Consider the following 12,573-nt stretch of genomic DNA (forward strand, 5'->3'; position numbering starts at 1 on the left):
GTTTACACCATGACTTCATGTAATTAAACTGACCATCTCTCAACTTTTCTACCCAGTCCCAGAGTCAAGAACAAATGCTTGATGCGGAAGCTGGTGGTATGACATCAGTAGATGTGAGAAAGATAATGAAGCAATTAAAACACACAGGAACGAAACAATTATGAGTAAGTTAATCAGAGCACTGAAAACTATGATTTTTTTATAAAGTTTCAAACAGTGATGAGATAAAATAAAATTCTCTCTTCAAATCTCCCATTTATATATAAGATACACAACTACTGACAATTTAAAGCCTGTTTTCAATTAGATAAAAGTATGGGGGGGGAAGGAGCGTTTAACTGATATTTTATTCTAGTATTTGGAATCCTCGGAAATGAAAAATCAAGACACATGTTTTTCGCGTTTGTTACTAAATTTTTGGGAATTCATCGTAAAACCTGACTTCGATCCTTGGTGAAATTGTATGAGTATACTGCGCATCAGTTCGCTCTGTTCTACTTTACAGCTGTGAAACATGGCCATTAAGAGTAGAAGATACTCGTAGGTTACTAGTATTTGACCACAGATGCCTTAGAAATATTGCTCGCATCTTCTGGGATAACCGGGTAAGTAATAGTGAGGTTAGACGCAGGGTATTGGGGAATGATGGTAAATCAGTTGATGAGGTGATGAATCTTCATCGACTGAGATGGTTGGGCCATGTGTTACGTATGCCTGAACACCGATTACCACGACGCGCTATGATGACTAGTATTGGGGATGGTTGGAAGAGAGTTAGGGGCGGCCAAACCAAAACATGGTATCAGTGTTTGAAGTCACTAACTTCTAGCCTGAGCCATGTTGGCAGATGCAGACTACCTGGTTAGGGTCCGCGTGACTATCGTAACCAATGGTTGGAGACTCTAGGTGACATGGCTCAGAATCGATCACAATGGCGTAGGTGTATACACTCTTTATCTTCCCTTAAACCTTGAGATTAAAATTGCTTCATATCTCTCTTCCTTCCTGTACTATATCCTTATATACAACCTTTCTTTATATACTACCACCACTAAATTAATTACTTCTATGAATCCGGTGTTCATCTTGTTGTGCTAACGAGGTATGGCAACTTGGACCGATGCAAATATGTGCCTGGTCCTACGTTGTAGCTGACTGACTGACTGATTCAGCTATTGTTAGCAGTACATGATTAAAAGGATCTTCAAGTAGATAATTTGTTTATTTGTAATCTTGTTTCCGCTTGCATTAATCTACTTTTTTTTAAGGAAAATAGTTTCGTTTTTTCAGCTATTGGTTACTAACATGGTAAGCAAAGATGGATAGTGGCTAGCAGTGGAATCCAGTTTGAAGCGCGTTTAGTCCTGTCTGGGACTCGTCAGCTGGGTGTACCTGCATCTCAAAGCTGATGTTCACTCTGCGAATCGGACCCAGTACCTTTCGTTCCAAACGCCATCGCGTTATTCACTCGGCCACTGAGTCCTGATAGCCACTTGCTTGTGCAATGGGGTGAAGTTTAAATTCGACTTAGTATTGCTTGTTTGAATCTTCCCATTGATGTTTAGGACATTTTCCTACCTTTTTGTCTTTTAATTACCATAGGTTATAGTTATGAACGTTTAGATGGTTCAGTACGTGGTGAAGATCGTTTTCAAGCTGTTAAAAGCTTTAATGAAGATCAAGAAACATTTGTGTTTTTACTTAGTACTCGTGCAGGTGAAAATATTGTTCTTCTATTTCACATTGACGATAATTTAATTATTTTATTTATTTATTTAAACACATAAATATTGGTACACAGGGGCACCAGATAGATATGCGCCCATGTGCACCATTGGTTCGGAATCAGGGTTTTCCAACTCCCCTAGGTGAACTTTCCATGTCCACCAACCCTGTTGAAGAGCCGGACATTCACTTTCCGTCCTCTCAATTTCGTAAAAAACACCCGTGGTGCAAGAAGGCAGTAAATAGGACTTTCCTGGCAGAGGCTTTATACGCGTGACAATGTGAGAGAGTGTTTGGATAGGGAGAGTGTGCTCTCTTCACTCTCGGCTTTACCAATGCATTTGGGGGCATAATTTAATTAAAACTGATAAAAATTGTGAGATAGGATATGTGTCCGTGAATTTGTAGCGCATCCTTATGCTCAATGTTTAGCATGTGTGTAATATATATAGCATTTTTTTGTTGGTTCATTTAGTCAATGAGTCCTGTATATAAGAACATAATTATCATTGCGGGACTTCATTTCAAACTGTAACTTTCATTTTGTTAGCTTTTTTTCATCCGGCTAGTTGGAATGCGCTACTGTGTTGTTGTATTCACAAAAGACGTATATAGATAGGTTGAGATAAGTAAAATTTAAATTCTCAATGAAAATTGAACTTTCATGTACATCAGTGACACACTGAATGAGTGGGGAAGATGCTCGAAAGTGCTAGATATTGTACTGTTATAGAACATTGAAGAAGCGTGGTTATTCGCGAACGAAACTATCGGATGTTTACTTTCTGCATGATGACTGTGTTTCATGATATAAAAATAATTTGTTTTCCTAATGCGTCTTACTAGGCAAATTAAAACAATCCTTTCCATCAGTATTGAGTTTAAAAAAGCACACCCATATATCACTAAATGTATCAATAGCAAGCTTGTTTATAATATAGTTACCAGTGTGTAGTGATGAGATACGTCGTTTAAACCTACCAAGTAAGCGAAGACACAACACACATTCCACATTATCGATTCATCCATTAAAAATATGTAGGACCTGGCAGAAATCTGTACTTATTCAAAATTTATAACTCATTTGACATACTAGAAATGGAGAGGTTTAATTAAAAGTTTAAGAATGTGTAGATTTCTTCAGCCTATTGATCATTTGAAACAAATTCAGTAAACGAATTTCATTGAAATATTGTCTGTAGGAAGTGGATATGGGCATAAACATATAATTCATTATAGTGAATGATAACTTTGGGATCCATTTATGAACCAATATTATGCGTATATTTTTCTATCGTATAACTACTAAATGACTAAACTATTCATATTCATGTCCCCCTTATTATGAGCTTTATTTTGACTTATGAACTACTGTCATACGATTTACCATTATTGAGTTATCCCTAGTCTATTAATTGCTGTCTCCCACATTCACAGCCACATTTGGCTAACTCTTGTACAAATGTTGTTTTCTATTTTATGGTACGATGTGATCTGTTTGTTTGGTAAATAAACTCAGTATGTTTGAAATACAAGGATTCATACCACAGAGGCTATTCTGAACCTAACTGGTTGGGCTAGGCAGAAACAGGACCGATAAGTATTCTAGACTGCTCGCACGGTTTTTGTGTACCACTGGTCCAATCGATCATTCACTGCTCTCTAATTGACGATATTATCACGTTATACATTAATAGGGCATCCACTCGGCCCCCAGATATAATAATCTACAAAACCAATATCTTTGAATCTTCTTTTATATCTCAGGTGGTCAGGGCTTGAATCTTGTCTCTGCTGATACGGTTATCTTTGTTGATAGTGATTTTAATCCACAAATTGATGTACAAGCCGCAGGACGTGCTCATCGTATTGGTCAGAAAAAGTAAGTATTAATAAAATAAATACATAATTATATAAACATATATATATATATATCCCTTTTTACATCTACACAAAATTGTGCCCCTATAGATTAGGTTATGTTGGTTATCCATTTCCAAAGTATAGGATGATTTTACTATGTAGCAGTCCTTTTCATTCTACTTTATTCATGTGGAACATGGCCTTCAAAAGTAGAGGATATTCGATCATAGATATTTTCGAACCACCGTTCGTATACTTTTTGGAGCATTGAGATTGTGATTCTGAGGTTAGACTCGTAGTACTAAGTAAATCAATTGACGATGTAGTGAATATTTATCGACTGAGGATGGTTGGGACACGTATCAAGTATGTCCATCCACCGATTATCTGGATGCACGATGATGTCTGATGTTGCAGTAGATCGGAAGAAGGTTAGAGACGGCCAAATCAAAACATGACATCAGTTCACGAAGATAATTGCTACTGAACTGAGTCATGTTAGTAGATTCAGACTACCTGGTTGAGTTTGATGTGATCATTGTAACCAATGTTGAGTGGTAACCTTGTGCAGCATGGCTCAAAACTGTTCACAAAAGCAAGGTGAATTCTCTCTTTGTTTTAATATTAATCCCAAGTTTCTAAATCCCCCTCATAAAATTTCTTTATGCCGACAATTGAGATTTTCTCCTCTAATCGTATCTTAAATGCCTAATCTTTTCTATTACCACTAATACTGTTATTACATCTACCACTCTAGTATTTGTTTTGACAACTTCATCTCTTTGTGCTAATTTACTATAGCAACTGGTACTAATGTACATAAATATCAGGTTTTACATGATGTATGACTGACTGATTCACTAGCCACAAAGGAAAACTAGTCATTTACAATACATGATTTCACTCATCAATAAGGTTAATTCATTTAGTGTTATTTGTTTGGATCTTCCCATTGATGTTTAGGACTGCAACTGGTCAGTCTCTTATTGGCATATGTGCATACTGTGCGTATTGCCTTGATATTTCCTTAATTCACAAGCATTGTAAGCAAAGATGGATAGTGGCTTGCAGTGGAATCCAGTTTGACGCGCGTTTTGTCCTATTTGGGACTCGTCACTAGCTGGATGTACCTGTATCTCAGAGTTGATGTTCACTCTGGGACTCGAACCCAGTACCTTTCGCTTTAAACGCCATTGCGTAAACCACTCAGTTACTGAGTCCTGATAGCAACTTGCTTTTGCAATGGGGTGAAGTTTGAATTCACTTAGTATTGTATCTTAAGGCCATATCGAGGCAATACTCACAGTGTAGTATCGGTTGTTATGTTAAGCCCATATACTTTATTCTAGTTGCTGGCCAAGCCAATTCGCCTGTCATGAGTCATATTTTGATCTTGTTAATCATTTGCTTATTAACCTTGGCTATCAGGACTCAGTGGCCGAGTGGATAACGCGATGGCGTTTAAAGCGAAAGCTACTGAGTTCGAGTCGCAGACTGAACATCAACTCTGAGATGCAGGTACATCCACAGATGACGAGTCTCAAATAGGACGAAACGCGGTCCTGGATTCCACTGCTAGCCACTATCCATCTTTGCTTAAAAAGGTTAATTATTTATAAATTTCTCCTTGACTATATCAAAAAGATTATTCAAATGAAGATATTTTTTATTTATTTTTGTTTATTTTATTATTAGACCAGTTCGAATAGTACGACTTGTTTGTCGGCATACTGTTGAAGAAGCAATATTATCTCGTGCAGAGAACAAATTAAAATTAGCAACTCGTGTATTAAATACAACGGATTTAAATAATTTAGAAAATAATACTGATAAACCATTCACATTCGATGAGGTAAAAACAATTTATTACTTACTTACGCCTGTTACTCCCAATGAAGCATAGGCCCCCGACCAGCATTCCCCAACCCACTCTGTCCTGAGTCTTCCTTTCTAGTTCTATCCAATTTTTGTTCATTCTAAACACAATTTATGGTTAGAATAATTTAAGAGAATAATAGTTCTGTTTATTTTTTCAAGGGTGTGTGTGTATATGTGTTAGCTTTTGTTTAATAGATCAATTCAATGATAAAGCTTTCTGTCACAGATGGAGATTAAACTGAGTAGCCAGGAACGACTAAGACAGTACAATTCTTTTCCATGCTGTCTGATATTAAGTAGTTCTCCAGTTGGACGTTAGTACATGATGAGATGTATCACAAATGTAATTGTTATATCTGGTGGCCGAGTGGATGACCTGTTAATGTATGACGTGATAAAACCGCCAATCAGAGAACAGCGAATGATCGATTGGGACAGTGACACACGAAAAACCGTACGAGCAGCCTGGAGTGCGTATCGGCCCTGCTATCTGCCTAGCCCAGCCAGTTAATTCCAAAACACCAATAACAGCCTCTGCAATATCAATCATTATTCTCAAACATACTGGGTTTATATACCAAACAGACTGACCACATCGTACCATAAAATAGAAAATAACATTTGTACAAGATTTGGCCAAAAGTGGCTGTGAATAAGGGGAACAGTAATCAATAGACTGGGGATAACTCAAGAATGGTAAATTGTATAATAATAGTTCATAAGTCAAAATAAAGCTTATGATAAGAGGAATACGAATATGAATAGTTTAGTTACCTAACAATTATACAATAGGAAATATACATATGGCATCGGTCCATAAATAGTCCTCAAAAGTTACCATTCACAATTCTCTTTAGGATACAACACCTCCCCTTTTTTGAGAGATCCGGAGTTGATATGCGGATTTTAAATTTCTGGAATTCATCCTCCCCCTCCCATGAAAGAGTGTTGGATCTTCATATATCCAAGTTACCATTAATGTGACAGTAATGTATTTTGAGTTCATAAAATCCTTTTATTCGCAGCAAGTGCCTTCTATTTTACAATCACTTCCTGATTTTCATAATTTCTTTTCTGCTAAAAATCAAAATTAGTCAGTCTCTCAGGAAATCATAAATGTATTTCGATGTTAGGAGGGTTGGAGGCAATTAGCAGGCAGCTCCGTTTTATTTAGGTTTGATACTATTTGTCAGTCGTCACGAAATTATAGCTGTAATTTTGGGAGAACTACTGTGTCTCTCTCCTGTTCCCCAGTGTCACAATCGCAGACGTTAACACTGAACCATTCGGCTAAGGACTGACCATCTGGGGGACCCAAGTAGAATAAGATCAGAATTAAAAATTAGAAATCTATAGAACTCCATCTCATCATAATTCTGGATATTTGTACGCTCGTTATTTATGTTTCAATGAGATTTGTGAATTTATCCAGTGTTCTGATTCCTAGATGTATTGACGAATAAGTCTTCCACGGTATTAGTTTTTTTAAAAGTGTATTTATATATAAAACGTCCTTGTTATTTGTCTTACAGTTTATTTCACATTTTTGATTACCATAGTTGAATAATGTTCTTAAATTTGGATTGGCTAAACTACTCAACACAACTGATAACGATGTTGATAACAATAATGAGGATGACAAAAAAGTCAATCTTAATTTTACTCAAATACTTGGTGAAACAGATCATGAAACAGGACACTGGTTACCAATTCCTCCATCCACCATAAATAACGGCACTATAGAAGAACAGATAAATTCTTGTGGTTGGGTGCTACTCACAAATGAACCGTTTCACTGTGAACCTAGTGAAGCTGATCAAGAAGCAGTCAAAAAGTTGCAACAAGGTAGTGAATTGATGTTATGACTTAATCACGTCTCTTATAATAACGAAAAAATAGCAGATGTTAATTTGCCATGGTTTGGATTATTCCATTGACTGAAATTCGATCAGTCTTACTCTTGGATGCATGTTCATTTAGCTGACGAATCATAAGTAGAATAAAACGAACATCTTAAATCTTACTACTAACCACATTCTATTCATTCTAAATAGTGAATAACTTCGTTATAGACCTATTGCTGGAAATAACACTCTCGTCGACTGAATTTTCGGGCATTGGTCTCCTTCCAGGAGGTCCACATATCGACTTACAATACGCAGATGACATAGTCCTGTTTGGTGAAGACGCTGACAAAATGCAGAGTCTTCTGTTAAAACTGAGTAATAATGCCAGGATGTTTGGGATGCGTTTCTCCCCATCCATATGTAAATTTCTACTCCAAGACTGGCTTGCGTCAACACCTGAACTAAGGATTAGGAGCGAAGTAGTCGAACGCGTCAAAAACTTCACTTATCTTGGAAGTCTGATCAGCCCTAATGGGTTGGTGTCTGACGAAATCTCAGCACAGATTCAAAAAGCTCGTTTGGCTTTTGCCAACTTACGTCACCTATGGCGAAGACGAGATCTCCGTCTATCAATTAAGGGACGAGTATACTGCGCGACAGTTCGCTCTGTTCTACTTTACGGCTGCGAAACATGGCCATTAAGAGTAGAAGATACTCGTAGGTTACTAGTATTTGACCACAGATGCCTTAGAAATATTGCTCGTATCTGCTGGGATCACCGGGTAAGTAATAGTGAGGTTAGACACAGGGTATTGGGGAATGATGGTAAATCAGCTGATGAGGTGATGAATCTTGATCGACTGAGATGGTTGGGCCACGTGTTACGTATGCCTGAACACCGATTACCACGACGCGCTATGCTGGAAAAGAGTTAGGGGCGGCCAAACCAAAACGTGGTATCAGTGTTTGAAGTCACTAACTTCTAGCCTGAGCCATGTTGGCAGATGCAGACTACTTGGTTGGGGTCCGCGTGACTATCGTAACCAATGGTTGGAGACTCTAGGTGACATGGCTCAGAATCGATCACAATGGCGTAGGTGTATACACTCTTTATCTTCCTTTAAATCTTGAGATTAAAATTGCTTCATATCTCTCTTCCTTCCTATACTATATCCTTATGTACAACCTATCTTTTATATATTACCACCACTAAATGAACCACTTCAATGAATCCGGTGTTGATCTTGTTGTGCTAACGAGGTATGGTAACTTGGACCGATGCATAAATGTGCTTGATCCTACGTTCTGACTGACTGAGTGAATAACAGAGTTCTCTATGAGTTCAACAATCTGTTTTAAATTAGTTTTCCAAAATACATATTTGTTCATATTTGGTACATTCTATCTATATTGAAGCAAATAAGTCATCAGTCCAGTTGTTCATCTCAAATTATAACACCCCTTATATTTAGTAATGTAATTTATTGTTCTGTTTAAGAGCTCATTAGTGTTATGTGTATAAACTCGTGTTGGTGCTCCAATTAATATTTCAACTCAACACTCTGTTGCACTAAATATTGACTTACTATCTACCGAACTAGATAAGTATACAGTTAGACAATATGTTGTTATTATTTGTTTTCATATTGTTTAACAAGTGAAGGTATATGTCTTTAACTTTGATCTGCATTGTTGTAGTAACTTAGTCGTCAAAGCATTTAGCGTACAACTATTATGATGACATCAATTCGTACCTTGCTTGTAGTCACCGCATGAGTATCCTTTCTTCACAATAAAATGTGGTTACTGTAGTGAGTTTTGTGGAGATGATTAAATCTTCGTAGTTCAAATCATTAACAGATTTTAGTTAGACCACCATTAGGAACCAGGAAACACTGAACAGTTGATTCGTCTTAGTAGGAAACTCTTCAGCAATGCCTATCCACGACTCCATTACAAGGGGTTGAGCCCAAGACCTCTCATGAGTGTTCATTTACACCATTGAATACCAACTCAGCATTCTAGAGCCAGGTGTTTAGATGCAAGATTGGACATCCTGCGTTCCAGCCGCCGTGGTAGGACCATGGTGGATCATTGATAAGGAGTCTCATTCTGTAAAAAAAAACAGCTGTACAATGCTTTCTAGTTTTCAATGGTGGTCTAACTAAAATCACTTTGTGATTTAAACCACATAGAGTGTAGTTCAAAGCTAACTATATGGAAGATACCTGTATTGGATACAACAATTTCATTATTACTGTTTATTGTTATCATTTCAGACTATGAATTAACCAAATCTAAATTAAAAGTTGAAGGTATAATAAATGGGAATGAAGATGATGAATTGCTTACATCAGAAAATATTACAGGATTCAGTTTATCGAATTCCGCTTTCACCAAGTTGAATAACTATCGCAAAAAGTTAACATCAATAGAAATTGAAGCTCGCAATAAAAAGGTATCATTTATTAGTTTTGTTATTTTATCGTTATTATTACTTGAAAATATCTAAGACAACATTGTTTCACAGGCTTCAACTTGGAGTTGATAATGATATTGATAATTAAGGTTGTAAGATAACTGGTGCTAGTAACTCAGAGGTTGTTTTTTCCAATCCAACATCTATTTATTTATGTATTTAAACACATAAATATTGGTACAAAGGGGCACCAGATATTTATGCGCCGCACAAAACAATGAGAATGGGAAGAGAAAAGGGGTAAGATGCATATATAAAAAATATAAGAGTAATGGTGGGGGAATCTGAAATGTACAACCAAAAGAACTCTTTCAGTTAAGGAGGTTATGACCATTCTTTATGAAGCAAGTAAAAGAAGGTTACAGCAGGATCGCCATTGGCTTCTATTCTGAACCATGTCTGATAACGTCCACCACAGTCTTTAGTCACTGTGTTGCACCATCTCTTGGACCCCAGCCAGGGAGTCGCGAAGGACCAACAGAAACCAGCTCTTTGCAGATTTCTTTCATACCACGACACCATATCACACACTGACCACCTCTCCGCATTTTCCAACCAGTCCCAGAGTCGGCAAATAATGCACGACGTAAAAGTCTCTGGGACGACATTCGTAAAACATGTCCAAGCCACCGAAGTCGGTGTTTCAAGATGGTGACACCAATTGAATCATCGTCTCTGCGCCCGAACACATGATGCCGAACCTCTGCATTACTAACATGGTGTTACCACTGGATGTCATCAATCCTTCGGAGACAACGATGATTGAACACAGAGAATCGTCTAACATCCTCAACTCGGAGAGGCCAAGTTTCACAAGCGTAGAGTAAAACTGCTCTCACCAACACGTTGTAGATCCGACCTTTTACAGCCAGACTAACATCACGAAGGCGCCCAAGGCATTTGGGGGGCATCCAACATCTGCTCAGATTTTCATTCAAATTCAGTTATATTTCTTCATAATTAACAAAATTGTTGTCCAGAAAACAAATCAAGCCCAGTACATCCATGATCAGCAATCATCTGGACAAAATAAATGATCGAGTTATCTCCAAAAAACCACCTTCAATAGTTAGTGAATTTCCAGAGTGTTTACTTATATCTGTAAACTAACATCCTTAGTAGTTCGTTACACATATTTATTGGATATATTATGCACATTTATTAATCTAGACATAACTTATGTACTCGTTGTATTTTCAAACTTACAATTAGGCTGTTGAGACTAAAGCTAAACGTGAATATAAACGAAAAGAAAATGTAGCAAAACGAAGCGCTGAACATTTAAAACAAAAGTAAGCTCTTTATTGTAGTATAAAGGATACTTTATCCATTGTTTGTTCATAGTTTATAATGTGTATATTCTATAATTCCAAATACTTCATCGGTTTATTATTTATTATTTAAATACATAAATATTGGTACAAAGAAGCACCAGATACATATGCGCCACACAAATTTCATTTGGTTTGTGTGAGGGCTATGATACTGCCCGGGTACCCAAACCGAAGCAGGTAGTTTGCTTAGGGGATCACACCCGGAGCCTTTGACCTAAAGATCTGATCCACAAAGCAGTGGAGAATCGTGAAGAGATGCAGTCCCATGGTAGCTGATGATCAACGATTAATTTATACGTCATTTGTTCCCTCAGGATACTGGAGTCCATGTGCACTATTGGTTTGGAATGAAGGTTTTCCAACTCCTCTAGGTGGACTTTCAGTGTCTACCAACCTGGTTAAAGCGCCGAGCATTCGCTTTTCGTTCTCTCAATTTCGTAAACAACACTAGTGGTGCGAGAAGGCAGTGAGTATGACTTCCCTGACAGAGGCTGTATACGCGTGGCCATATGAGAGCATTTGGAGAGAACCATTCATTTGCAAATCTTCCATCGATTGTTCTTCACATTTTGTATGATTCTTTCAGTTCACTATTTCTTTTTTATTCCCTTTTTGTTTTCTTCAACTTGATCTTCTTCGCCTTCTGTTGCCATGCATCCTACTTCTGATTTGTGTTACATACTACTTGTCTTGAAAGGCATAAGTAGCATACACCACAATAAGACAGTTTATTCAATTTATATTGGAATTTAACTGTCATTTATCTAATTGATATTTTAGAATTTCCTTATGGCAATCTGTTGATTATAAAACATTCAGTGTATTCCGTGATGAATCGATTATAGCTGAATCAAATCATTATCCACATCCTAATCATAGGGATCAATTAGAGAATGTACTTGTTAATGATGATGACTTCAAGGATGAAATAACAAATGAGATGGCAAGCGAAGAGTCTCCATATGGAACTGATGCTGGAATCTATTATAAAATTGGCGATGCTTCAGAGCCACTTAGTATTTTCTCATTAATGAAAGCTCAAAATAAAATTGACGGTACACCACCATATTTTGTATGTACTACTATTGGTAAGTTTAATATCTTTTCAGATGTTCGATGTTGGTTATTTTCGTAGGTTTTATTAATTATATTTTTCTTTGGATCTCCATTCACTGACATGCTCAGTTCACCTTTTCCTATGTTACTGATCAGCTTTTTATGTATAGATTAGATAATAAGGTTTATAGATCAGAAGGGGTTTTGTGGAGATTTCAGTATTTTCATAGTTAAAATCATGAGTCAATTAAAGCTAGACCACCATGGAAAACCTGGAAGCACTGGACGGCCGTTTCGTCCTATTATGGGACTCCTCGGTTAAGTGCTTTGGCGCGAGACTGGTAGGTCCTGGGTTCGAATCTCGCGAGTGCGGGATCGTGGATGCGCACTG

The 12,573-nt window shown here is 37.2% G+C and overlaps 1 protein-coding gene across 1 annotated transcript in view; it reads left to right on the forward strand.

The window, feature by feature from the left end:
• The window catches only part of Smp_123320 (putative helicase), a 45,813-nt gene that overhangs the window by 19,569 nt on the left and 13,671 nt on the right, over window positions 1-12,573 (forward strand). The window contains exons 10-16 of the mRNA XM_018797990.1: window positions 1,603-1,716; window positions 3,493-3,607; window positions 5,284-5,440; window positions 7,026-7,311; window positions 9,593-9,771; window positions 11,005-11,084; window positions 11,907-12,214. Coding sequence (XP_018652976.1) covers window positions 1,603-1,716; window positions 3,493-3,607; window positions 5,284-5,440; window positions 7,026-7,311; window positions 9,593-9,771; window positions 11,005-11,084; window positions 11,907-12,214 — 1,239 coding nt within the window. The remainder of the gene's footprint in view (window positions 1-1,602; window positions 1,717-3,492; window positions 3,608-5,283; window positions 5,441-7,025; window positions 7,312-9,592; window positions 9,772-11,004; window positions 11,085-11,906; window positions 12,215-12,573) is intronic.

The sequence above is a fragment of the Schistosoma mansoni genome, chromosome 6 (genome assembly GCF_000237925.1).
Source record: "Schistosoma mansoni strain Puerto Rico chromosome 6, complete genome".
Lineage (NCBI taxonomy): Eukaryota > Metazoa > Platyhelminthes > Trematoda > Strigeidida > Schistosomatidae > Schistosoma > Schistosoma mansoni.